General features: G+C 37.7%; 2 protein-coding genes and 1 long non-coding RNA gene across 4 annotated transcripts in view; 1 reads left to right on the forward strand and 2 right to left on the reverse strand.

Moving 5' to 3' along the window:
• LOC125316618 lies at positions 1 to 24,652 on the forward strand. The gene is made up of 3 exons (XR_007199747.1): positions 1 to 43; positions 14,419 to 14,423; positions 24,545 to 24,652. It is a non-coding gene; the product is annotated as an uncharacterized LOC125316618 (long non-coding RNA).
• LOC115733052 (TMV resistance protein N-like) overlaps positions 347 to 27,673 on the reverse strand; it is a 34,738-nt gene continuing 7,411 nt past the window's right edge. Inside the window, exons 1-6 of one of the 2 annotated variants that reach the window (XM_048285402.1) lie at positions 7,980 to 8,564; positions 6,172 to 7,276; positions 5,794 to 6,069; positions 2,625 to 3,434; positions 1,800 to 2,423; positions 347 to 812 (exon numbers count right to left, since the gene is read on the reverse strand). In XM_048285402.1, coding sequence (XP_048141359.1) covers positions 486 to 812; positions 1,800 to 2,423; positions 2,625 to 3,434; positions 5,794 to 6,069; positions 6,172 to 7,276; positions 7,980 to 8,467 — 3,630 coding nt within the window. In that variant the 5' untranslated portion in view covers positions 8,468 to 8,564 and the 3' untranslated portion in view covers positions 347 to 485. Of the gene's footprint in view, positions 813 to 1,799; positions 2,424 to 2,624; positions 3,435 to 5,793; positions 6,070 to 6,171; positions 7,277 to 7,979; positions 8,565 to 27,673 lie in introns of those variants that run through there. The other variant, XM_048285406.1, reaches the window with a different exon arrangement.
• LOC125316613 lies at positions 24,531 to 27,532 on the reverse strand. Its single transcript, XM_048285409.1, has 2 exons — positions 26,489 to 27,532; positions 24,531 to 25,334 (listed from the first exon to the last, which is right to left on the reverse strand). Exons 1-2 carry the CDS (start codon positions 27,053 to 27,055, stop codon positions 24,756 to 24,758), a joined length of 1,146 nt encoding a protein of 381 aa, XP_048141366.1. The 5' UTR covers positions 27,056 to 27,532; the 3' UTR covers positions 24,531 to 24,755.

Raw genomic sequence — 27,673 nt, forward strand, 5'->3', positions numbered from 1 at the left:
ATATTAGAAAATTAACCATGCTTGGAACAATGTCCCTGGTAAAGTCGGTCACCCTCCATCTTTTTCCATATAAAAAAAATGATCCGGAGTTCGGATAAAAGTACAAAGTATTTTGAGAAACAAACACTTGCTCCGAATATTGTATGCCAAGTCACCCTCCATTCATATATTTGAATCCGACACTAGAGATTAAATCGAACACCATCTCTTACTTCAACAACAACACGGATGTTGAATCTGTTTCGCTTGGAAAAATGTGAAATTTGCTTAGGTATTCTGATGAACGAAATCTCCAGCCAATGTCTTCTGCATCAAACTCTTCACGGAGTGAAGCTGCATCCATTAATTGATTTTCTTCAAGCACAACCTTCAAATCATACTCTAGTCTCCTGCAACTTAGTAAATATCCCAATTTTTTCACAGTTCCACCGGACACTCTGATTGCAAGGCTAAATCGTAAATAACTCTCCTCAAATTGATCGAAATCAACTGCTCCCTCCAACATTCCCCCAAAGCACATATGGTACGAGATATTGAATCCACATGTGATCTGAATCAAATGAACCGAGAGTTCCCGCTAGCTCATTCCGCCTTTGGCCGCCAACATGTGGCACGATATCGAAAGATATTTCCTTTTTTCCATCTTCAACACCGAAAACAACACAGAGGACCAATCCTAGGAACTTGTCATACAAGTCCTGTGAAGCCATGAATGATATGGCACAATCTTCAACAAGGACAAACTCCTTTGGCATCTCTCCACCAGGGCGAACATTTCGATAACGAGAATTAATATGGGAATAGCGATGCTTCTGTCAAACGGGTAAATTGTTAGAAGTACACAAATTTGTGATTAGTTCAACAAGAAGAGTTTTATTTGAGCGTTTTTCTAGTAATTAAACCAAAGCTAGAGCTATAATAATTAGACATATTAATCCTTGCTTGTGTCATATGCATTACGATAGAACTCATTCCCTTGCACGTGTTGTAGCCGGCCCTACTATTAGACAGACATCTCCCTAAAATGTAGCTTATCCAATACCATTTCGTTTTGTTGCTTTCTACCACTTTTTCGCCCCTTTGTTTTGATTATTGTTTTGAGAACTTTGATTTTGACTAATTGATGCGTCTTGTTTTCTTTTATATCAAAGTAAGATTTGGCAATCGAGGGATGAATTATTGGCTTAGAAGTTATTGCCGTTATACTATAAAATGATGTTAGACTTATTAAAATTAATTCAGAAAATTTGCATATTTACTAATTTATTATGTTCTTATTCGAGTGTTTGATATAACCCACTATTTAATGGTCTACTCAGTCAATCGCTCTCTCTAATACCCTCATCATTACTCTACAATACAATCATAAAGCTATTGTTTCCATTTTCTCTTTTATTGCTACAGTCACGAGACTTTGGCCACAACAATTGCTCACCCTAAAGAGTGGCTCTCATGTAAAATTATTGGACTAAAATTTATCTTGATCCAGAGAGTTGATCTAGCACTTTTAATCGTTTTGGTTGTTATAATTGACCGTAACATCAAGATCATCGTGTCTAGTGTTTGTTAGATTTTCTTAACTTTTAACATGTATTTTTTCAATATTCCAATGAACATCGGGTCTCTGTTATTGCGTCATTATGAGGTTTTGTTTAGCTTTATCTATGTACAGTATCACTTTATATCATATTTGTTTGTGTGTCTAGAATTTTCAGCTTTTGCATTATAAAAACACAGTGCGCCCCACACATATATATATAAATAGAGAGAGAGAGAGAGAGAGAGAGAGAGAGAGAGACCTCAATTGAGAAGTCAGCAATGTCGAATCCTTTGTAAACTAATTCGCTTGAACCTTCTTCTTCGGTGCTAGTTTGACTATCTTGTAAATCTCCTGTTTCACTTGAACTTTCCTTCTCTAAGCTCATTTGACTGTCTTCATACCCAACTTCGTAGAGTAAAGCTGGATCCAGCAACTGACCGTCTTGAAGCAAAACCTCCAAATCATTCTCCAATGGCTTGCATATTAGTCGAAATCCACACTTTTTGACAATTGTCTTGCTACTTGGGTCTCCATCTACTTTAATGCTAAAGTGAAAATGACTCGGGCCATTTGGACCAAAATCATCTCCTCTCCACATATCCTTTGTTTTCCGATACCCAAGATACACGTGATCCAAATTAGATGAACGGAAAGAATCATAATAATCCGTACCTTGGTTACCATTAACAGATACGTTGAGCGTAAAGCTGCAAACCTCCTTTCCTTCTGCTCGAAATACAAAACAGAAAGCTACTCCTAGGAATTTCTTATACAAATCCTTTGAAACCACGAACGATATATAACCTTCTTTATTAGGGAGCAACCACTTTGGCATCTCTCCTCCAGGTAGAACAGTGCGGCGATGAGTTTTGCCATGAAATTTCTGTAATAGATGTAGACTGTTAGATAGTTTTTTGAAATTGACACCCAAAAAGAGGAGTTTCAATAAGTTTAGTGGGTGTTTTTTTGTTTAATTAGCCCACCAATTCAAGATTTTCAGCCTTTTGCCATACACAAACACTCAATGCGGCCAACATGTACACGACTCCATATTAATCACATAGAGAAAGAGAGAGAGTCTAACCTCCTCAAGCTTGAACCAATCATTCACGGACAACCCATTACGGACCAGCTCATGACATGAACATAACTCAACATCCTCCACATCAAATAAGTTGGGGGGAATTCTACTCAGAGATTTGCAACTAGTCGCCTTCAATTTTCTCAATTTCTCTGGAACCTTAGGGATCTCTTGTAGTTGTTGGCAATCAGAAATATACAGATGCTCCAAAGAATATAGTTTCTCGCATGTGGGAACATTAGTAAAATTGTTCCCCGACAAATCCAAAGATTCTAAGCGGGGAAAACAAGAAAAATTCTCCAGGAACTCTACTTCTGAGAGATGGCACCCTTTAATATCCAACTGCAACAACATAGGAAATCCCATCTTTGTATGAGGATCACTCGAATCCTCCTCCTTTGGAAACTTGATTAGCTTTGAGCAGCCATAAAGCCCCAGCTCGAGAAGATTTTGCAACCTGTAAATGCTAGATGGAAGGATTGCTAGTTTCTTGCAAAAATGTAAATCCATTTTCTCGAGAGAGACAAGGTTTTCTATGGATGCAGGAAGTTCCTCAATTGAAGTCCGTTGTAAAATTACTTCTCGCAACCTTTTGTTTTTATTTGGAATCTCAGGGAATCTTTGCAATTTGGAACACCAACCTAAATCTAACTTCCGTAACTTGCCATGATATGCAACTGATTCATGGGCATGCTCCAAGTTTTCGCACCAAGAGAGATTTAATTCCTCAAGATTCGGAGTACAAGAGAGGTCCGGCATATAAACCAGCGACTGACACATGCTGAGGTTCATGAATTTCAATTTTTCAAAGCACTGCAAGAACAATGAATCCAACTTTGATAGACATTCCGGACGAACAAAACAAAACTGAGTTAAATATTCAATTCAAATGGTGTACATAGCGCACTCCCTCTCCCTTTTGAAATATGAGTTTGGTAGGTACTCCTTGTAAATTCGTAAAAGGAGATCAAATAGAAAGAATAACATGTAGAGATTCGCGACCACCCGCCTGTAGATCCCGCAGAGGCGGTGGAAGGTCGGGAATCTCTTCAAATCATCACGTAGACTCCGTATGTTTAGTGGAAAAAATGCGCCTATATGGTCATAGAAATAATACAAAAAATGAAAAATAATAGAGCAACGGATATTTGAGTTTGTTATCAATATTTATTTGATTGTTTCAAAAGTACCAACCATTCCATTAATTTACTAACATTTGTGGCAACTTACCAACTAGAAAAAATTAGTAACTTATATACAAAATTTTCGATTTGTATTTGAGTTAATTACCAACATTTATTGAATTGTTTAAGAAGTACCCACTAATTCAATAGTTTACCAACGTCAATATAGAAAGTTTGCTAGCATGTTAACATTACTACTCTTATATGAAATTGCCAATTCTGTTGACTTTTACCCAACATCATTACAATGATTTACACAATTTATTTGAGTCACTTATCAACTTTTATTTGATTGTTTCAAAAGTATCAACTATTCACATAATTTACCACATTTGCTTGGGGAATGTTCCAACTTTAAGTCGCAATCAAATAAACATCGGAATCAAATAATTAAATAAATGTCATCAGCAGAATCAAATAATAGTTAGAAAAACTAAAACTTGATGGTAACCTACCGCATGAGGAGCTGGAAATTACTCAAATTAATAATGTTAACGTACTATAATAGTTAGTGACTTTAGTACTATGGTAACTGTAGCAAACAAATATCGATAAGTTCTTTAAATAATTGGCAATTTTAATACAATCAAATAAGAGTTAGTAAACAAACTCTAATAGGAGTTGGTAATTTTTTTAATAATGGTTAGATATTTTGATACGTTGGTAATTTGCACAAGTAAAATTGGTTGTTTACAAAAATTAGTTTTAATCTATAGTAATGAAATAATTGTTGGTCCTTCCACAAATCTTTTGGTGACTTACTAACACATTTCCAAGCTAAAAGTATTGGTATTTCCATAAACCTATTGGTAATTTACTAACATGCAACACGCAGAATAATTTACGTGTACAACACTCGAGAAATTACTAGCATGAAACAGTATATTCTTTTTTCACGCACGGTTATGCTAGAAATTTGCACTTGCATAATAATTCTATCACATCTTTAGAATTGGGTTTAACTAATTAAAACAGAACAATGACTTTTTCTATGAAGGTTTGTTTGTACTTCATTACGAATATAGCATTTTTTAAAATTTTATAATATGAGATGGAGCAGGCTCAATCCCATTGATAGAATTGTTGATTCTGTTCAAATCAGTTAAATTTGATTATGACAATCTACTATTTTATCAAGTGCAATACTTGAAACTTAACAAGTAAAGGAGATATACCTATTACCATCGGAAGAGTTATAAAGACGTAGCTTCACAATTCTCTGTATGGAAGGATCTTAAAAAACATTTAGACTATTACCAACCATATGACAAAAACCTACAAACCGAATAAAACATTTCATGATATATCTTAAGCACATTCGGCATTCAAATATTAAATTACATACTAAGAAGTGTTTTTTTTTTTTTCAATTTTCAGCTGAAAGTCATGATGGTTTGAGCTCAATTTTGGCATTTTTCATATATGTTTGAATTTTTACCTTTTCATCCCCATAATTTTTCTTAATAAAGTCCCTATAGTTTTTATATTTCTGATGGAGTCATATTTACAAAAAATGTTTAATTAACTCTCTCTAGTATCAAATCTAGCTAACGTGACCATTGGATAATCCCTTAGTGTGATGTGGATTAAGTATTGCACATACATGGGCACCCTAAGAATTAGCTTAAATTGGAAGCTAGTCAAACAGCTTATGGCATCTGCCACTATTCACTATCCATGGGGGGTTTCCACGCAGGCAATATTCAATCAACGTCACACTCGGGCATTCTCCAATGGCCACGTAGGCTGGATTTGATGCTGGACAAACTTGATTAGACAATTTATGTAAGTAGAGTTATTTGATTAAAAAATTTAAAAACATGGACATGATTAGAAAAGCAGTTGAAGTACATATAAATTAAAAGCCTTACTATGTATAAAGTATAAAATCATTGTAGATGTTTTCCTAAGGACAATATAAACATGATCAGATTTGTTATATATATAGTTATAAGTAGTGAAAAAAAAAGGACCAAGTAAATATGCACCTTAAATTGTGTCAGCAGTCCTCCGATGTTGGTATTTGATAGATCAAGTCCAACTAACTTCTTTGGACCATCTCTAAATTCTGGAATCGAGGCACATCGAGGCCATTCAAACCACCTTAACTCATTAGGCAGATGGATGGGACCAGAAAAAGAATTCTCTACATTATGCAGGATGAGTAACCTCAACTTTCTCATGTTTGTGAAAGCATTTGGGCCGATATACTTCACTTCTGGCTTTGGAAGCTCCAACACTATGGCTTTTATCGAATCTGTTCCCTGTATATTCGTTCGAATATATTCAGATTTACTTTGTAATTACAGTAAACAAAGTCAAAGCTAAGAACATAATATGAATTCCTATACAATAACAAGCCTTACCACATCTCCAAGTAGAACATCAAGAACATCATCATAAAGCCATAACCTACTGCGTTTTCCAGGATCATCTCGACATTCTTCTTTAACAATATCCATACCCATTGATTGTATTAAGTCATGCATTTGTAAGGTCCCTTTCTCTTCCCTAATCAAGGAGCGCTCAATGAGATTGCTTATCCCGATAGTTGTGTCAAAATCACAACTATCAAGAATTTTCTTGATGTACTCTGGACGACGCCCCTTGAAGAAACAAGCAATATCGAGAAAAATCTCCTTTGCATAGTCTTCCAATCCATCATAACTTACCTTTAGCACGTCATTGATTTTTTTGTTGGGACTTTTGGCAAGTTTTTGCAGGGTACTTTTCCATTCATTTTCTCCTCTACCACACAAGGAAGAACCCAATACTTCAAGAGCCAAAGGAAGGCCTCTAGCATAATGTAAAACCCTGTCAACAAGATTGTTGCTTATTTCTATTTCTTGATTTCCTTGAAAAGCATGCTTTCTAAAAAGTTCAAGAGCTGCACTATTGTCAAGAGCTTCAACTTCATACATATGATCCCGATTTACCCCATGAGAAACTAGAATATGCTTATCTCTTGTTGTGATAATTATCCTACTTCCATTGCCGAACCATTGGCAATTTCCAGCTAAAGCATCTAGTTGCCATGCATCATCAACATCATCGAGGATAATGAGAACTCTTTTATTATGGAGTCTATCTTGAATCAAACGACTTCCTCTTGCAACACTATAAACTGTAAAGGTCTTCCCCAATAATAACTCCGATAGCAATTTTTCTTGCAAAGCAACCATACCACTGGGACTTTTGCAATTTTCCCTAACACGTTCTGAGAAACTAGAACCTTGAAACTCTCTAAACACCTCGTTATAAATGGCTTTAGCAAGGGTTGTCTTCCCTACGCCTCCTTGTCCCCATAATCCTACCATAAGAACATCATCCTTGGACTGTAGATTCAAGATTGTTCTAAGCTTTTGTACTCGGGAATCTATCCCAACCGGATATTTGGCTACATCTAGTGGCACTCGATCTAGTTGAGTTGAGATCTCCTGTACAATATGTTGTATAAGCCCCGCTTCATATCTGACAAGGGAAAATTTGTTAGAAACTGCTTTTAGAGGAATCCATAGAAATGATTATGTATTCAAAGAGAATCACTGAGCAATAAACTTGTCCACAATATATTTGGAGATGAATGTCAAAATATGTTCAAGTGGCAAGATGCCGCGTGTCTACAGAAGGAAGTAGAGAGCTATTCCAGAAATTTGGAATAACTGACTCTGAGACAAAGTGAGAAAAGAACATGCTCCCCTCCGCCTTCACCACTGGCCCCACAGCCGCTCTCATTGCGTTCCCTCCACCGTTGCGCCCCTACCATCATACCGCATCAGACACCTTCGCGGTTCTAGCAACTTTCTTTCTCTGTTTTGGTCATGTCGACCTGGGCTTGATACCCTAGATTCGTCAAAGCCACTTGACACAGAGAGACGGAGAGGGGCTGAAGTGACGCGGCTGGAGCGGCGTGGGGACATGAGCACTTGGGCAGCAGCGTGTCAAGAATTAGAGGAGGCTCGGACAAGACGAGCGGTTCGTACATGGTGGTGCTCTAGTTCTTGTGCTTCTTAAGTGTGCTTTGTGCTGTGCGAGTGTCTGATCAGTGTGTACACGCGAGAGAGAAAGAGAGTTAGGGGCAAACTTACCCCTAACGTCATAAGATCCCAAACCTCAGAGCAAATTAAGTATGAAAAGACCAAGACTAATTGAAAGTAGAAGTGTTCTGCCATACCCATCAGTAAAATGCCATCCGGACAAGCTACCAGCATCAGAAAGAGCATTCTTCCATCTCGTTACTCTCACCGAATCCTTCCCGAACTTGCCCTCATGCTTAGCCATACCTTCTAAGTAACTCTCTCTCGGTGTTCTCACTTCACAGGGTTCCACTTTATAAAACACCGGAAAGACCATGAGGTCTCCTTGCTCCTTGCGCTTCATGATTTCCGCCAACTCTTCCAAACACCACATCGAAGAGGCGTAGCTCTTGGAGAAAACGACGACCGCAATGCGCGACTCCCAAATCGCCTTCATGAGCTCGGTCGATATTCGCTCTCCCTTCCTCAGTTCTTCATCGTCCTTGTAAGTGCTTATTCCCGCCCCATCTAGAGCTGTGTAGAGATGACCAAGGAAGTAATTGCGGACATCTGGACCTCTGAAACTCAAGAAGACGTCATAACTCTTTCTAGGTTTGGAAGAAGAAGAAGAAGAAGAAGAAGCCATTGGAATCAACGAAGAGAGGAGGTTAACAATGAGCAATGAGTTGCCGAAGATTTGGTCCTTTGTTTGAGGTAGTTTGCTCACCACTTGATCGTCTCGGCATATTCTTTATGCTCCATTCGATGCCACGAAAGGGATGAGGAAAAGGGTTTCTGCTCTGGGGGAAGCTTTGCTTTGAGTTTACGCTCATTGGACATACGAGAAGGTCTCCTTTGGAACAGGGTAAAGTTCTTTGCTCCCGGAAAAGATATTCAGGATGCAAAAGATATTCTGAGCAGCTACAACAGATGGAATTACAAAGACTCAAGCTTTCCTGAGTCAGATCTAAACCCACCTTGCCATTGGACACCGCCGAAGAACCCAGATCTGAAGCTGAATGTGGACGCTTCTATGGGCAAGGACCCTGTGGATGGAGCCATCGCTGGGATTCTTCTCGACTCGGAAGGAATTCCTCTCGATGGCTTCATAGCAAAGATCCGAGCCGGCGCTCCAATTCAGGCAGAAGCCGAAGTCCTAGTTCAAGGTCTGATCATTTTGGAGTTAGGAGAGAGAAGGAACTGACTTCTCTAGCAACGTGGGGAGAGCTGGAGTCGTTGAAAGAAGGAAAATCTACTTAGAATCCGATTGTAGTACTCTTGTTGAAGCAGTCAATGGTACCAAGGAGCTATGCTGGGAGGCCAAAGCCCACGTCAGAGAAGCTTAAGTTATTCTGGCCCGTTTGCCCGACGTTACTTTAGCCCACTGCAATAGAAAAGCCAATCGAGTTACTGATTGGTTAGCCAAAAACCACCGTTTGCTTTGCATTGATGCCCCTTTGTCGGGCTTTTCTTGTAAGGATCCTTAATGTTCTGGTATTGCAATCGTTTCTTTTCTAACCCCCAAAAAAAAAAAAAAAATGCTAAGGCTTTTTTTTTTTTTTTGGAGTAAAGGATTTTTTTAATAACTTTTCCCAAGGTAACATTATCTTAATTATTAACTTGTAATCACTGTTACAAGCTGATAGGCCTTGGCTAATAGCATCCTAACACATAATAAAACCCAAAAATCGGCAAAGAATCAAGGGAAAATTTACTGAAAAAGTCTTAAACTTATTGTAATTGTACCAACTCAGTCATTAACCTTCTTTTTGCCAATTCAATCCTAAATCTTTTGTATCTGTGCTCATTCAATCCTCATCCGATCAATTTTGGTTGGCCGACGATGGCTTGGCGCTACCGACATTGACTTGGACTTTTTTTAGAATAATTTTAATGATTTTCTGAATTTTTTAATAATTTTTTTCTTTTTTTCTTTTCTTTAGGGGTTTTTTTGGACACTAGGATCGAGATGCTCTCGCCGGTCCCAAGCTAGGGTGTTGCGGCCCTCGTCGTCCCTATGGTCCAAAGAGAAAAAAAAGAAAATAAAATAAAAAAAAAAAAAATTATAAAAGAATTTATATCTATGCCGATAATGGATTATATTGGTACAAATGCAAAAGGCTTATGATTGAATTGGATAGAAAAAAAGTTTAAGACTGAATTGACACTATTTTAATAGGTTTATGATTTTTTTAATAATAATAATAATAATGATAATGACGACGACAACGACGATAAAAAGGCATGGATGGAATTGGATAGACAAAGAGATGGGGGACAACCAAAAAAATTAGCTTAACCCTCGTTCCCCTCTCTCTCTCTCTCTCTCTCTCTCTCTCTTTTTTGTCTTTACTTCTTTCCAATAGCCCCCACCGTCGACTTTTGCTTCCACCTTTCGGCATCATCATACATTGAATTCTCATAAAGCATAAAATCACTTTAGCTCTTTTGCTTTTCTTTTTATGATATGAAATCTAAATTATCTCATCTCATTAAAAAAAAGAAAAGAAAATGGCATTAGCAACCAATGAGATTTTTTCTTTCTTTTCTTTCTTCTTCCCTTTTTTTTTTTTTTGCATATTATAAATAGCAATTCATGACTACTCCAAAAATATGTCATTTTTAGTTTTATTTTTTATTTTTATTTTTTTACTCATATTGGAGTATATGAGCCCGTGTGCAGGCGCTTTTGCTTCAAAAGTTGATCACTCATATTTTTTCATTTTATTTAAAGTGACCAAAAAGTGAAATCCTTTTACGCGTATTGACAATTGAATTCTTGTCTCACCCAAAAGAAAAGCAAACTAACCAATTAAAAATAGACTAAATACGGAAAAAAAATTAGCAAATAAGAAATTACTAACAATATATCTGAGCAAAACAAAGCAAATTATATAAGGATCCATGAAAGAATTCAATTTGAATTCATGAAGCCAATCGCCACATACCAAAATACAAGCAAGCGAACCCCAACACAAATTCTAGCAATGGAACCTTTAGTCGATTCATCCCTAGAAACGCTTGTGCTTCAAAAGTTGGTCAACCATATTTATTAATTTTTCAACGTAACCAAAAGGTGGAATTCCTTGACGTATGTCGAACATCTGAAATCTCGTCTCACCCAAATCTATCGCTAACTTAGAAAATGAAATTACAATCTGTCGCACATACTTGAGTTGGAACCACAGTCACTATGGAAAATGGGATACAAAGCATCTAACAAAATAAAGTAGGATTCATCAAGGAAATAAAGTGTCAACTCATTTTTTTTTTTGAAAAACGAGCCTCGGTGCTACTACTATCACTTCTTTGGCCGCAGTATAATCAACGTGGTCTAATTCATTTTCAGCACTTAAACGAAATTCACCGTAAAAAAAATTCTAGAGAAAAAATAATACACCTTACATGAAAGAAATATCACAACCATCCTCAAGAATTCCAGAATCAGGTCTATGTCGACCCTAATCTGGTTTTGATGATTATAAAACTGATTCAGATATGTGATTTTTTATTCGAAAATGTACTTGCTGTAGCTAAGCATTTAATGATAGATTTCAAAGAGTAAAAAGGAACATCCTTGCCCTAAAACCCGAGGCAGACTAGCCGACCAGTTTACCTCCGAACGCCCAACTCCTACAGTTTTGAATTGGAAAACGTGTACAAAAAGTCTTAAATCTATTGTATTTATGTCAATTCAATCATGAACCTTTTGCATTGGTGCTAATTTAGTCCTAAGACTTTTTGTATTTATGCCAATTGAGTCATTCCGATCAATTTCAACCGAAAATCGCTGATCGTGGACATCGATTGTCCTACGTGGCACGGCTAGCGCTAACGTGCACATTTTTAATATTATTTTAATTATTTAAAATATTTAAATAATATTTAAAAAAATATCTACGTCGCTGCTATTCCACGTAGGACAACCGACGTCCACATCAACGATTTCCGACTAAAATTGATTGTATTGACTCAATTGGTATAAATACAAAATGTTTAAAATAATGAATTGGCACCAATCCATAAGGTTTAGGACTAAATTGGCACCAATAAAAGGTTTAGGACTAAATTGACACAAATGCAAAAGGTTTAGGATGAATTGGCACTAAAAAATTATTTAGGACTGAATTGACACCAATGCAATAAGTTTAGGACTTCTTTGACACTTTTCCCTTTTGAATTTGGATTTGTCCACCTGTGTGCACCAAAAATAATCGAGTCATCGACATGCGCAAAGCACATGGTTGGCATATGAACATGGATAGCCACTTGTATAACGAACGGTTAATAATTTACCGATATGGACACTAGTAATTGGTGAATTGATAGAATACAATCAAAGTTCTTTGAAAGCATGAGGAGCATGGGAATAGTTCGACGAGACAAACCAGTGGGACGAAGAAGAAATAGGAGTATTTGCTTAGAGAGCATCAGAGCAGGACTGAATCAGCATGCAGCTAAGATCTAGAAAGACTAGACATACATATTTGAGGGGAACAATTGCCACTATGAAACAGGATAGTGGGACCTCGACACAGCCATCGCTTGATGAAGAAAACCGTGGAGCAACAATCATTCAAGAATAAGATCACAGGGTGGATAACACACAATCGAGCAAAAGCAACCGCCGGAAAGCAAAATCAAGGGATCATGGAAACATGGGCTCGAAAGTTACAGAGATAACCGATCGCGAGGACATGACCGCTGGAGAGTAGTTACCACCGGGCCATTATAAATGACGCTAGTCATCTACTAGAGAGCCCCCCCTCAGAATTAAAATGGGCAAGACAAGGCATTAGAATCAAAATGGGCCAGTTCAGCCACCTCAGAATTGCTTCCACAACAAGACCTGAAACAATTTGACAACACGAGTTGCAAGCTAACACTTCCATTGCTACTCACTGACGCTGGAGTCCTGATTCTCATACCTTTCAGGAGTATAAGCATATCGTTTCTTCCTTGGAATATGTTGAACCATCTCTCTCTTAGCTCATTCCCCATCTTCCCCAAGATCTGTTTGACTGACTATTTTCCTCTCCCTCAGTGAACTTCCTGTTCATATTTCCCAACCCTTTCTTCCTTCGATCCTCAAAACGGTAGAATTGAGTTACATCTACCGGCTTGAGCTGGACCCCCAGATCGCCGTCTTTCTTCTTGCGCATAAGACGGAATCCACAAATTCTAGGTGTTCTTTTGTTGGGATTCTCCTTAAATTAGTTGGGTGAATCAAAGCATTAAAGCTTTGTTGACTACGTAATTCAAATGCAACCTCCAAGCATGGGAAAATGAATTTTTGCAAGGCTCCATACATTGAAAAGATGCTTATCACCTTCGTAAATCCTCTTAATTAATTGATGAAAATTCTAGAATATGGAAGAGGGGTCCCTTGGCCATCTATAAATAGGAGAGGAAGAGATGGGTTGTAGCATCTGACAATCCAACAATCCACAACCCACAAGCAAGAGAGATCCTCCAAGAGAGAGAGAGAGAAAGTCACTATTGAGTGAAGAGTTTGAGAGATTTTTGAACTAGAGTGAATTTCACCACAAAGGTAAGGGTGATCCACCAAATTCAATGAGAAAATACTGTTGTAATCCTACTACTATAGTGGAAGATTTCGTGGTTTTTCCCTTTGTTTTTGGGGGATTTTGCACAAAAAAATTAGTGTGTCCCCGTCTCTACATTTCTTTATTTTTCTCTTGCCTATCTCAATCACACAAAGAGGGAAAAAGGGTTCGCTTCCACATACCCGCCTTTTTTCCCAACAGTGGTATTAGAGATTGTTTCAAGGGCATTGTATGATTTAAGATGGAGGCTACCATCACCCATGATGGTGATATGTTCAAACTCACTGCGGAGAACTATTCCTATTGGAAGCCCATGATGGAGGACCACCTATATTGCAAGGGTTTGTACGAGCCAATCATAAATGAGGGGAAGCCGAGGGAAAAGAGCAATAAAGAGTGGGAACTCTTAAATCGCAAAGTGGTCGCCATGATCCGCAAATACATCGATAAAAATTTGTTCGAGCATGTGTCAACATACACTAATGCTTATGAATTATGGACAAAGCTAGAGTCCATGATTCAAAAGAAGACGCCTCGTAATAAAGCTCACCTAGTGCGATGATTGGTGAAGCTGGAGTATAAGGATGGTCAAAGTATGATCGAGCACTTAAACACTTTTAAGGGGCTTCGTGAATCAATTGACGAAGGTTGAGATGAAGATTGATGATGAGTTGCAAGCCCTTCTACTCCTCGGTTCCCTACTAGAAAGGTGGGATACGTTGGTCGTCACTCTAAGTAACTTAGCCCCGGAAGGGAAGCTCACCATGGATGTCGTAGCCAACAGCTTATTGAATGAAGAAGATAGGAGAAAAGAACGAGGTACGTCCAACCAATATGAGGCCAACGTCGCCGACAATCATGGGAGAAGTGAGACCCGTGGAAGAAGAAAAAGCCGCGGTAATGACAAGTCTTGGGGGCAGTCTAAATCTCGCTCCAAAGTAACTTGTTATTATTGTGGGAAGTCGGGTCACAAGAAATCGAAGTGTCGGATTCTTATGAGAGATCAAAAAGTCCGGCAAGGTCAAGCCAGACCAAGTTGACCCAAAGAAGGAGGAGGAGGAGAAAAGCACTACGGCCGTCGCAAGAACCGAAGATGATGATGTCTTCCTAATTGGAGAAGCCAACTACCTCAACGTTGCCTACGATGATAGTTCGTGGATCGTTAACTCAGGTGCATCCTTCCACGTTACTCCACATGAAGGCTTCTTTTCAACCCACCAAAGTGGTGACTTTGGCACAGTCAAGATGGGAAACCGCATCATCAGCAAAATTGTCAGAATTGGTGAAGTCACTTTGATGACCAACTTGGAATATAAGTTAGTATTGAAGGAGGTGAGGCATGTTCCGGATATGTGTCTCAACCTTATCTTAGCTGGGAAGCAAGACGATGCTAGGTTGGTGAATCACTTTGGTGCAAGCAAATGGAAACTTGCCAAAGGGAGTATGGTTATCGCTCGAGGAAAGAAAGAAGGCTCCTTGTACATCATGCAAGGTAGAGTATGCAATGAAGAGGCTAACGTTGCCCACGGTAACTCAAGCTTGGAGCTATGGCACAAGAGACTTGGCCATATAAGCGAGAAAGGATTACAAGTCCTTGCCAAGAAAGAACTACTCTCCGACGTAAAAGGCCAATTACTGGAACCCCGCACTCACCGCTTAGCCGGCAAACAACGCCTAGTGTCATTCCAAAAACCAGATCGACCCGGAAGGAGAAAGTATGCTCTTGATCTAGTCCCCACATATGTTTGTTCCATGACAAAGAAATCTCTCGGCGGTGCATACTACTTCGGCACCTTTATTGACGATCACTCAAGAAAAGTATGGGTATTTTTGTTGAGCACGAAAGATCAAGTTCTCCAAGCATTCAAGGAGTACCATGCCATGGTAGAACGAGAGATAGGGAGGAAATTAAAGTGCGTGCGAGCTAATAATGGTGGCGAGTACCATGGTCCATTCGAATGCATACTGCAAGTCACATGGTATTAAACTAGAGAAGACGCCTCCAAAAACGCCACAACTAAATGGTGTAGTTGAGAGGATGAACCGAACCATTGAGGAGAGAGTCTTATGCATGTTATCTCATGCCAAACTACCCAAGTCATTTTGGGGTGAGGCCATGAAGATCGCAATTGATATAATCAATCTATCACCATCAAATCCTTTGGATGGAGAAATTCCAGAGGAGGTTTGGACAAGAATGCAAGCATCGTACAATCATTTGAAAGTGTTTGGTTGCTGAGCGTTCGTCCATATTCCTAAATACGAATGATCTAAACTCAATGCAAAGACCAAGGAGTGTATCTACCTTGGTTCACCAAGAGATGATTTTGGTTACTACTTATGGGATCCCATCAAAAAGAAGATTGTGAGAAATCGTGATGTTGTATTCTTTGAAGACCCAACTCTTGAAGACATCAAGAAGCCCAAGACCAAAGTCGTTACCCATTCCAATCTTGTATTATCTTCTAAGGAGCGTGATGATTCAGGGGGAGAATCATCGCAGAACAATAATGAAGAAGTTAGTGATGGCAATGTTGAACCACCAATAGAGGAGCCTGTTGAGACGGCTGAAACAGAACTAAACCAATCAAAGCCTACCCAACTAGAGCCCCAAGTTCAATCTCAATTGAGGCAATCCACTAGAATCAGGCATCCCTCCACCGGATATCCTGCAGATGATTATACGGTTCTTGCAGAAGAGGGGGAGCCTCAAAGCTATGAAGAAGCTATGATCAGCAATGAGAAAGAAGAATGGTGAAAGCCATGCGGGAGGAGATGCAGTCTTTGCATGAGAATCATACCTATGATCTAGTTGAGTTACCGAAGGGAAGGCGATCGTTGAAAAATAAATGGGCGTATAGACTCAAAATCGATAAAAACAGCTCGCGACCGAGGTACAAAGCTCGAATTGTTGTCAAAGGATGCAACCATAAGAAGGGCATCGATTTCGAAGAGATACTTTCTCTTGTGGTGAAGATATCATCGATCCGAGCTGTCCTTAGTATAGCCGCCACTCTACACTTGGAGATTGAACAACTCGATGTGAAGATCGCCTTTCTTCACGGAGATCTAGAGGAAGAGATCTACATGAAGCAACCCGAGGGTTTCAAAGTTTCGGGCAAATAGCACTTGCTACGTCATCTCAAAAAGAGCATCTATGGTTTAAAACAAGCACCAAGACAATAGTACAAGAAGTTTGATTCATTCATAGCACAACATGACTTTAAGAAGACTCATGCCGATCACTGTGTGTTTATTAAGAGGTATGCCGGTGGTGATTTCATCATTCTTTTACTTTATGTTGATAATATGTTGATAGTCGGGCGAGACTCGAAGAAAATTGCTGCCCTTAAGAAGGCCTTGAGCATGTCTTTTGTTATGAAATATCTAGGCCCGGCAAAGCAGATCCTTGGGATAAAAATTATTCGAGATCGTTCAAAGAAGCTGTTATGGATATCCCAAGGGAAATATATCGAGAAAGTTCTCAAGAAATTTAATATGCACAAGGCCAAACCAGTAAGTACTCCTCTTGCTGCACATTTCAAATTAAGCAAGAAGTAGAGTGAGAAAGAGAAAGAAGAAATGAAGAATGTGTCATATTCATCGGCGATTGGCAGCCTCATGTATGCAATGATATGTACTAGGCCCGACATTGCTCATGCCATCGGTCTTATGAGTCAATTTCTTTCAAACCCAAGGAAGGAACATTGGGCCACTGTCAAATGGATATTTAGATACCTCCGGGGTACATCTAAAAGGTGCTTGTGTTTTGACAAAGGAAAACCCGTGTTAGAAGGACTCACGGATGCAGATTTAGGTGGTGATATTTATTCAAGAAAGTCAATGTCGTGGTACTTGACTACCTTTGCAAGGGGACCTATGTCTTGGCATTCTAAGCTCCAAAAATATGTTGCCTTGTCTACCACCGAGGCTGAATATATTGCAGCAACAGAAGCATGTAAAGAAATGTTGTGGATGAAGAACTTCTTGCTTGAGTTGGGCTACAAGCAAGAAAAGCATGTGTTGAGATGTGATAACCAAAGTGCCATACACTTGGCAAAAAATTCAGCATATCACTGTTGCTCAAAACATATCGATATTCGTTACCATTGGATTCGGGATGTGATAGAGGAGAAGCATTTACAGCTTGACAAAGTTCACACCGACAAGAACTAGTCCGACATGATGACCAAGGTCATTCCAACGAAGAAGTTCGAAGATTGTTGCGAAGGTGCCGGTGTGGTGGTAACCCCCTCTAATTAAGTGGAATAGGGGAGATTTGTTGGGATTCTCCTTAAATTAGTTGGGTGAATCAAAACATTAAAGCTTTGTTGACTACGTAATTCCAATGCAACCTCCAAGCATGGGAAAATGAATTTTTTCAAGGCTCCATACATTGAAAAGATGCTTGTCATCTTCGTGAATCCTCCTAATTAATTGGTGAAAATTCTAGAGCATGGAAGAGGGGTCCCTTGGCCATCTATAAATGGGAGAGGAAGAGATGGGTTGTAGCATCCGACAATCCAACAATCCACAACCCACAAGCAAGAGAGATCCTCCAAGGGAGAGAGAGAGAGAGAGAGAGAAAGCCACTACTGAGTGAAGAGTTTGAGAGATTCTTGAACTAGAGTGAATTCCACCACAAAGGTGAGGGTGATCCACCGAATTCGTGAGAAAATACTGTTGTAATCCTACTACTATAGTGGAAGATTTCATGGTTTTTCCCTTCATTTTTGAGGGGTTTTCCACATAAAAATCAATGTGTCCCCGTCTCTACATTTCTTTATTTTTCTCTTACCTATCTCAATCACACAAAAAGGGAAAAAGGGTTCGCTTTCGCATACCTGCCTTTTTTCCCAACATCTTTTCCATGGTCTAAAACAAACCTGAAAATTGCTCTAATCTTTTTGCCAAAGCTCATCTATTTTTTACAGCTTACTACGTAGGTAATATTAGTTACGATTTGGCGTACAATCACAATGAAGTAAAACGTAAAATGAGAAAGAGAAATCAACACGAGAGTTTATTCGGATTCACCCTTAAACTAATACTACATCAAGCAAAGGATTCCACTATAATTAACATCTCGCACCTCCCATTACACCACTCAATTACAAGCGAAAAATAGTATATATAGCAATAGCTATTCATGAGCCCAAGTCCAAACTACAAATTAAAAAATATAGACTCAAACTATAAAAGCCTTATGGTATCCAGAGAGACAGAGGATGGTGCTCCCTTGAGACCCTCGCATGCTCAATGTGGAGCAAGACAGGAGAGTTCCGGATAATTAGAAAATCAACGCGCGAAGTTGTAAATAATCCAATAGAATTACACAAATATTATCTCGACAAGAGTTTAACTCGATGGTGAGAGTCCACAAATACAAATCCAAAGGAATTGATACAGGTGAAATTGAAAAAAGGTGCACAAATGCAAACCAAATCAAAGTTTGACTCGATGGTATGGCTTGTCAAACACAATGCCCTTCAAGGATAATGAACCAACGTACCCAAAATAGTGTCAAAGTTTGACTCAATGACAATGCCTTGAATACGCTTCTATAATACACCAACGTTTGACTCCATGGCCGGAGTTTGACTCGACAACGAAAATCTAAAGGCCACAATTAAGAAAAGTAAATGTAGTATGATAAGTAAAGATAAGATAAATTTGTTGATTTGTTCGGGGGGCTTCTCTGTAGTTACCCAATAGTATTTATAATAATTGGGGTGGTAAGCGCCCTTCAACGGTTATAGTTCTTGCGCGCCGAAAGTTGCCACGCTCTTTACTTTCTTCAAATCCTCTTTACCTAGTCTTCGAACAGTTATTCGCCCTAAGATAACCGATAATGTTGGCTACCTTGTTTGTTCCTTCCACTAAGGTTAGTCGTGCCCACGTTCTCCGTTTCTTGGAGATCTCCAAGCTCAAAAAATCTCAATAGCTATCACTAGGACATTCACCGACCTTTTTAGATTATGAGGTTTTCTCCATGTTTCCCGCATTCCGCGGGCTCCTTGACCTATTGTGGAGGGCTTATTTTTTCCTCAAAACTGTCCTCCCGCCATGGAGTTTAAGGGGGCATTCTTCATACTTTTTGGCGCTCCCCGAAAGACCTTAAATCTGGTAGGATTGCATCTTGTTGGCACTCAAATTTGATGATTGATTTGATGACCTCATCAATGAATGCCTATATGTACAATCATGTGTTTTGCATAAGGCTTTTCATTCCCTATCGAAATGCCTATTCTTTACGTGTCTACCACGTGCATTGATTCTTCATGTATTCTGCTCATGTGTTGACTCCTCATGTGCTTTGCATGTGTGTTGATCCCTTAAATGCTCTGCACATGTATTGATCTTTCACGTGTATAGCATGTGCTTCAGCAAGCTAGTTATATTGAGTGTCAACATATGCCCCCTTTAAAAGAATTAAAAGAGTTTTAATTCTTTAAACCGTACCTTGGTCTTTCGCGGCTTCCTTGGTTGAGCATGGCTTTGATCAAGACGCTTCGTATTCTACACTATGATAGTTATGCATAATCCCGTAATGCCCTACAACGTCATCTGATCTTGCGATTTTTGAGTTTTGTAATCATGATCTTCTCGGATCGGCGTCTTTCGGGTTTCGATTTCAAGGAGAATAAAAATTAAAACTTTTTGCTTCTTCCTTCTCAAACCCTTAAACCCTAAACCCTTCTATTGCTTCCTTGAGTTTCAAGTTTCAATGGTGCCACGTTATTCCAAAATTCCTTCCCAAACTTCTCCCGAAACTCTTCCCGAAGATCTCATAGCCAGCTTTGACAAACTAAAATGCCGCGAATGCTCTAGCAACTGCCGCCTTGATCTTCCATCATCTGGAAATCCCTTCTTCTCTTCAAAGTTGCTTTCCAATGAAATGCATGGAACCGCTTCCTTTTCAGAGGATTGGCCTATTCGACATATGACCACTAAACCTTCCAAGTTCCGAGGATTCCCCTCGTTCAACCAAAACTTCCGTGAATGGTACTTTCGCATGAAAGGTGATTTCTCAACCACGACTATTTGGGAGTCGAATGGCTTAGGTACATTTAGTCTAGTTGTTAAATCCGCCACAATACGGGTCATCCTTTTTCTGGCATTATCAAACAGTTGGCCTCTTCTATAGTTGGATGTCAACAATGCCTTCTTTCATGGCACTCTTATCTTGGAAGTCTATATGCAACAACCATTGGGATTTGTTGATCAATCACATCCTAATCACATATGTCGATTAAAGAAGGCTATTAACGGTCTTGAAGAAGCCCATTGTGCATGGTATCAAGCACTCAATTCCTTTGTTATCTCATTTGGATTTATGCAATCCAAATCAAATTCCTCGCTCTTTATATACAAACATAATGGCATCATTGCTTATTTCTTGATTTATGTAGATGATCCGATCCTAACAAAAAGTGATACGAATTTTTTGCAAAAGTTCGTGAGTGCTCTTGCAGGTAAATTTTTATTAAAGAATCTAGGAGATCTACATTACTTCTTGGGAGTTGAGGTGATTCGCACGAAGTCTAGTTCCTTTCTCACACAACACAAATATATAAGAAACATTCTTGATCATGCAACCATGTTAGGAGCTAAGGAGATTACCACCCAAATGGCTACCGGGAGCTCTCTCACTCTTATTGATGGGTCACCTCGCACAAATGCAACAAAATATAGGAACATCATTGGTGCTCTTCAATATCTTGCATTTACAAGGCTTGATATTGCTTTGGTCATCAACAAACTCTCTCGGTTTATGCACCAGCCAACAGAATTACATTGGAGTGTTATTAAATGTACTTTACGTTATCTAAAAGGGACTATAAATCTTGGCCTACACTTGCAAAGTAGTCCCTCTCCATTGCTCCATGCTTTCTTTGATGCTAATTGGGTGGGCAATCGGGATGATCGTAATTCTACAACCGTATACATAATTTATATTGACAATAATCCTATATCGTGGTGCTCTCAAAAGCCACGATCCGTTGCTCGTTCATCAACCAAAGTCGAGTATTATGCGGTTGTTGCGACAGCTTCTAAGCTCACATGGATTCAATCACTCCTGCATGAACTTAGAGTATATTCTTCGACTACACCTAACATCTATTGCGATAATATTGGTGCTACGTATGTGTGAGCTAATCTTGTTTTTCACTCCAAGATGAAACACATTGCCATTGACTACCACTTTGTTTGTGACATGATTAACAAAGGTCTGTTATGAGTGAGTCATGTGTCTACTCTTGATCAACTGGCGGATGTACTAACAAAGCCTCTTGCACGACAATGGTTTACTCATTTATGGTATCCGCATTCGCGATGGAACGACTCTCTTGCGAGGGCGTGTTGGAGAACATATCTCAATCCATTGGAGAAAGCATATCTCAATCAGATCAAGATCAAAGTACTTCCAAAGATTGTTCTCAATCGGATCAAGATCAGTCAAGCAATTATTATACTCTTGGAAAGTGTAGCGAGAGTTTCCAAAGTTAACAAATATTTTTATCTTTCTTTGTATATAGGATTTTATTTTTCCATGTGTAAAAGCTATAGGTTAGGAAAGTTATCGTATTATAGTTATTCTAGTTAATGTCTTTCCATAAGGCATTAGCTATCTTGCACTTTAAATACTCATAAGAAATAAAGTAAAGATAATCTTTTGTCCAATTCTTGCAATTTCGACTAACATTTTTTAAAATTGACAGGAAAATATAATAATGAATAAATATAAGTTTTTTTTTTTTTTGGTATTTTTTATTAAAAGAAAAAAAAAAAAAAAAAATAAAAAAAAAAAAAAAAAAAAAAAAAAAAAAAAATAAAAAAAAAAAAAAATTTTTATTTTATTTTTTTTTTTTTGTTTATTATTTTTTTTATTTTTTTTTTTTTTTTATTTTCAAAGAATCATAAGATATTTTTTTAAAGTATGTTTATTTTTTATTTTAAAATAAAAAACTGTTTAAGTATAAATATTTAGTAAAGTATTTTTTTAAAAAGTGACCTAATATCAATTTTTGAAAAAAACGTGGCATCTCTGGGTGTTTCAGTGCATTATTCATTTCTCATTAGGTATGAAAGAGTTATCGTTTTTTATAGTGGCTCAAAATTAATAAATTTAATTGTTATTTTTTTTAAATTTTTTTAAAGGATCTTTTTTAAAAATTTTTTTAAAATTAAGAAATGAATTTGTTCAAAGACTAAGACAACTTTGAAAGCCGCAATAAGCCACTTCTTCAACCAAAAATTTTTATCCAATTCCATCTACGGGCTTCCCAAACAAGCCATTTGTTCGGCTGCAAAATAATCAACACGGTTTAATTTTTTGTAGGACTTATATAAAATTTTGACCACTTCACCTAAAGAAAAGGAAAATGACACAAATGATCCTTGAACTTTGACTCAATATGTAATGTCGCCCCCTAAATCTTTAACTTGTTCAATGTGGTCCATGAACGTTAGTCCAATGTACAATTTGATCCCCGAACTTTCAATTTGTTCAATGTGGTCCCTAAACTTTTGATACATGTTCAATTTAGTCCTTAGATTATATAAAATGTTCAATGTTGTCCCCGAACTTGAAACATGGAAGGACATCATTAAACATTTTCATATAGTTCATGGACTATATTAAACATGCACCAAAAGTCCAGGGACCACATTGAATAAATTGAAAGTTCAAAATCAAATTACACAATGGGCTAATGTTCAAAGATCACATTAAACAAATTAAACATTCATGAACCATATTGTATGTTGGATCAAAGTTCATAGATCATTTATGTCATTATGCCTTTAAAAAAATATCCTCACAAGAGTCGAGTAGGACTTGCAAAAATAATCAACATGGGATAGTGACGGTCCCTGCACTTCTAAAACTATTCACAATTTTATCTCCTTGAGGTTCCAAACTATTGTTTTCGATCATGCAAATATTTTCATTAAAAAACTTATACACGCTATATGAAGAGATATTTTGTCAAACTATCCTTGAGAGTTATAGAACTAGGTCTATGTTGACCCTAGATCAATTTTGTTGATCATTAAATTCACTCGCATATGTAATTTGTTATTTGCAAGTATATCGTTGTATTTAAGTATTTTTTTTCATAGGATTTTGAAAATGGTAAAAAAAAATCTTCCTTACCTTTGGATTCTGACTCCTGTAGTTTTAAATATGGATTTGTTAAAGGGCGCTCATTGTGATTTAGAAATATAAATATTTCTAATCGAAGTAGGTGTTTTTTTTTTATTTGTTGATTCAGTCAATTTTCAAAGTGTTGGTACAAGTTATTATTAATTTTAGTGGTCAAGACCCATATTGTAAAATGAGGTCAGACGATTAATCGAATTTTCTTAAAGAAATCACACAACAAGAACGCGATAACAAATTAATATTACGAGATGTGTTCCCTACCGATGATCATCATAGCTCAATATTACTACTCTGAAAAAATGAGGAATAGGACAATATCAGTTTCCCAATTGCTGTAGCTAAAGTTGAAAGGACATATAAGATTGGATCATGGGATTATCGCAAACAAAAAGAAAATGCTCCCTAGAGTGCCCCAAAATCACATTCCTTCCATCCACTCGAGAACCTCTTTTACAATTTCAAGAACAAGAAGCCCTAAGGAACATCCAAAAATTGTTAGAAAACACCGCTCCAATTAGCATTCTTTGCAATTACAATTTCTGGCCATTTTGTTCTATGAGAGAGAGAGAGAGAGAGAGAGGAATTACCCTCCTCTTTTGAAAATTGCCAGTTATGTAACTTTACCAATTGGATAAACCTGTCAAAGGAAACGATGATGTGTCATGATTCAGCTACAATTTCTCCATCACTTGCTCATCAAGCACAATCTCATCAGCTGCAATCTCTCTACCACTTGCTCATCAATAAAGATCAATTCTTTCCAAAGAGAAGAGATCATGATTGTGTCCTTCATTAATTATGTAACTCTAGCTTGTATTATATAAAGACACCACTCTGCATAGCCGAAGCATGTACAAAAATTCTATCAATGAAACACAAAATACTTATTGGCAATTGCCACCCAATCTCATCTTCTTAATTTATTGTTTTTCAAAATCTAACAGCCATATTAGAAAATTAACCATGCTTGGAACCCTGGTAAAGAAAGTAGGTGCAATTGTGATAAAAAAAAATGATCTGGAGTTCAGATAAAAGTACGAAGAAATATGAAAAACAAACAATTGCTATGAATGTTGTGTGCCAAGTCACCCTCCATCCAATTTCACATGTTTGAATCTGACATTAGAGATTGAACTGAATGCCATCTGTTGCTTCCTTAAGATCTGCATGCCAACAATACTCCACTCGCCTCTTCCCACTTAATTTGTTGCGCTTGGAAAAATGTGAAATCTGCATAAGTATTTCGGTAAACGAAATCTCACGTCATCGTCTTCTGAATCAAAATCCTCACAGAGTGAAGCTGGATCCATTAATTGATTGTGTTCAAGCGCAACCTTCAAATCATCCTCTAGTCTCATGCAACTCAGCAAGTATCCCAATTTTTTCACAGTTCCACCCAGTATTCTAACTGCAAGGCTAAATCGTAGATAACTCTCCTCGAATTGACCAAAATCAACTGCTCCCTCCAACACTCCCCACAACACATTTGGTACAAGATATTGGATCCACATGTGATCCGAATCAAATGAACCGAGAGTCCCCGCTAGCACATTCCGTCTTTCGCCGTTAACATGCGGCATGATGTCGAAAGATATTTCTTTTTTTCCATCTTCTACACCGAAGACAACACAGAGGACCAATCCTACGAAGTTGTCATACAAGTCCTGTGATGCCATGAATGATATGGTACTATCTTCAACAAGGACGAACTCCTTTGGTATCTCTCCTCCAGGGCGAACATTACGGTAATGAGGATGAATACGGGAATAGCGATGCTCCTGTCATATCATATGGGTAAATTTTATTAGCAGTATGAAAATTTGTGATTAGTTCAAGAAGAAGAGGTTGATTTGAGCATGTATCTAGTAATTCAATGAAAGCTAGAGTTATATAATAATTAAACATATTGATCCTTGCTTGCGTTATATGCATTACGATAGAACTCATTCCCCTGCAAGCGTCGTAGCCACCCCTACTATTAGATAGACATCTCCCATGTTGACCCGACAGTCTAATGTTCATTGTTAAGTATTCACCTTACACATCGCCGATTCTTCAGTGCAACCTGTCCTAATTGAACTCCAATTTACTTGCAACTAACTTGACATTATTCAAATAAATGAAAGAAAAATACTTCTACTTGCACTTAAATTAAACAAAAAAAAAAGGAAAATCAAATGCGTGTGGCAATTGACACGTGTTACCTAGCGAGGCACGTAGTGCAATGAGTAGATGAAACTATATTGTGATGCTCAAAAATAGAAATGTGGATTAGGGTCAGCAATTATTCCATGTTAAAGTTCATGAAAGTATAACCAGCAATTATTCTATTGTTTTGATAACTTTCATTTGATTGATTGATGCGGCTTGTCTTCTTTTATATCAAAGTAAGATTTTGGCAATCCAGGAATGAATAATTTGCTTGGAACTTGTTTCCGTTATACTACAAAAGGTTGTTAGACTTACTAAAATCAACTCACAAAATTTGTATATTAAGTAATTTTTTATGTTTTTGTTTTAGTGTTCAATATAACCCATTATTTAATGGTCTACTCAGTCTATAGCTTTCTTTAATATAAACCACTGTCCTTACTCAACAATATAATCATACAGCTGTTGTTTCAATTTGCCCTTTCATACAACAACGATTACAGATATGCTTACCCTAAAGTCATAGAGAATGGTTGTTATGATCAATCGTAACATCAATATCTTCGTGTCCAGTGTTTGTTAGATTTTCTTAAATTTTAACATTTATTTTTCAATGTTGGAAGTATGAAAATTGGGTCTCTGTCATTGCATCATTGTGAGATTTTGTTTAGCTTTATCTATGTACAGAGTCACTTTATATTAGATTTGTTCCTGTGTCTAGGATTTTCAGCTTTTGCATTATACAAACAATATATATATAGAGAGAGAGAGAGAGAGAGACCTCAATTGAGAAGTCAGCAACGTTCAATCCTGTGTCGCTTAAACTATCTTCCCCGGTGCTCACTTGACTATCTTGTAAATCTTCTGTTTCACTTGAATTATCTTCCTCGGTGCTTATTTGACTATCTTCATACCCAACTTCGTAAAGTAAGGCTGGATCCAAAAACTGATCGTCTTGAAGCAAAACCTCCAAATCATTCTCCAATGGCTTGCATATTAGTCGGAATCCACACTTTTTCACAATTACTCTGCTGCCTACATTATCATATACTCTAATGCTAACGTGGAAATGACTTGAGTCATTTGGACCAAAATCATCTAATCTCCACAAATCCTTTGTTTCCCGATACCCAAGGCAAACATGGTCCAAATTATATGAATGGAGAGTACCACGATAAACCTTACCTTGTCTACCACCAACGGATGCATCGAGCTTAAAGCTGCAAAACCTCTTTCCCTTTGCTTGGAATACAATACAGAAAGCTACTCCTAGAAACTTCTTATACAATTTCTTTGATGCCACGAAAGATATATAACCTTCTTTATTAGGGAGCAACCACTTTGGCATCTCTCCTCCAGGTAGAATAACTTGGCCTTGTGCTTTGCGATGAAGTTTCTGTAATAGATTTGGACTGTTAGATAGTTTTTCAAAATTGGCACTAAAAAGAGGAGTTTCAATGAATTAAGTGCGTAGTCCTAGAGTTTACATATATTTAGTAAAAGCATTGAGAAGGTTTTTTGTACTTAATTGGTGGAAACATGACATGTATTGTTTAAGATTTTGTAACTGGATGAACATGCATTATTGAGGGTTTTCATTGAGTGATCCCTGTAATTCAACAGCGAACTAGAGTTCTATAAAAAAAAAGAGAATATCCTTTGCTTTTCTCTATAGCAACCTCCACAACATATACATGCAGAATCACTTTCTATACGTTTTTTTTTCTAATTAATTAGCCCACCAATCCAAAATTTTCAACCTTTTGCAATATACAAACGCTCAATGCAGCCAATATGTACACGACTCCATATTAATCACACAAACACACTATATATTGTATAGAGAGAGAGTCTAACCTCAAACTTGAACCAATCATTCACGGACAACCCATTTCGGATTAGTTCATGACATGAATCTAACTCAACGCTCTCCACGTCAAATATGGTGGACGGAATTCTATTCAGA

The sequence above is a fragment of the Rhodamnia argentea genome, chromosome 1 (assembly GCF_020921035.1).
Source record: "Rhodamnia argentea isolate NSW1041297 chromosome 1, ASM2092103v1, whole genome shotgun sequence".
In the NCBI taxonomy this organism is placed as follows: Eukaryota; Viridiplantae; Streptophyta; class Magnoliopsida; order Myrtales; family Myrtaceae; genus Rhodamnia; species Rhodamnia argentea.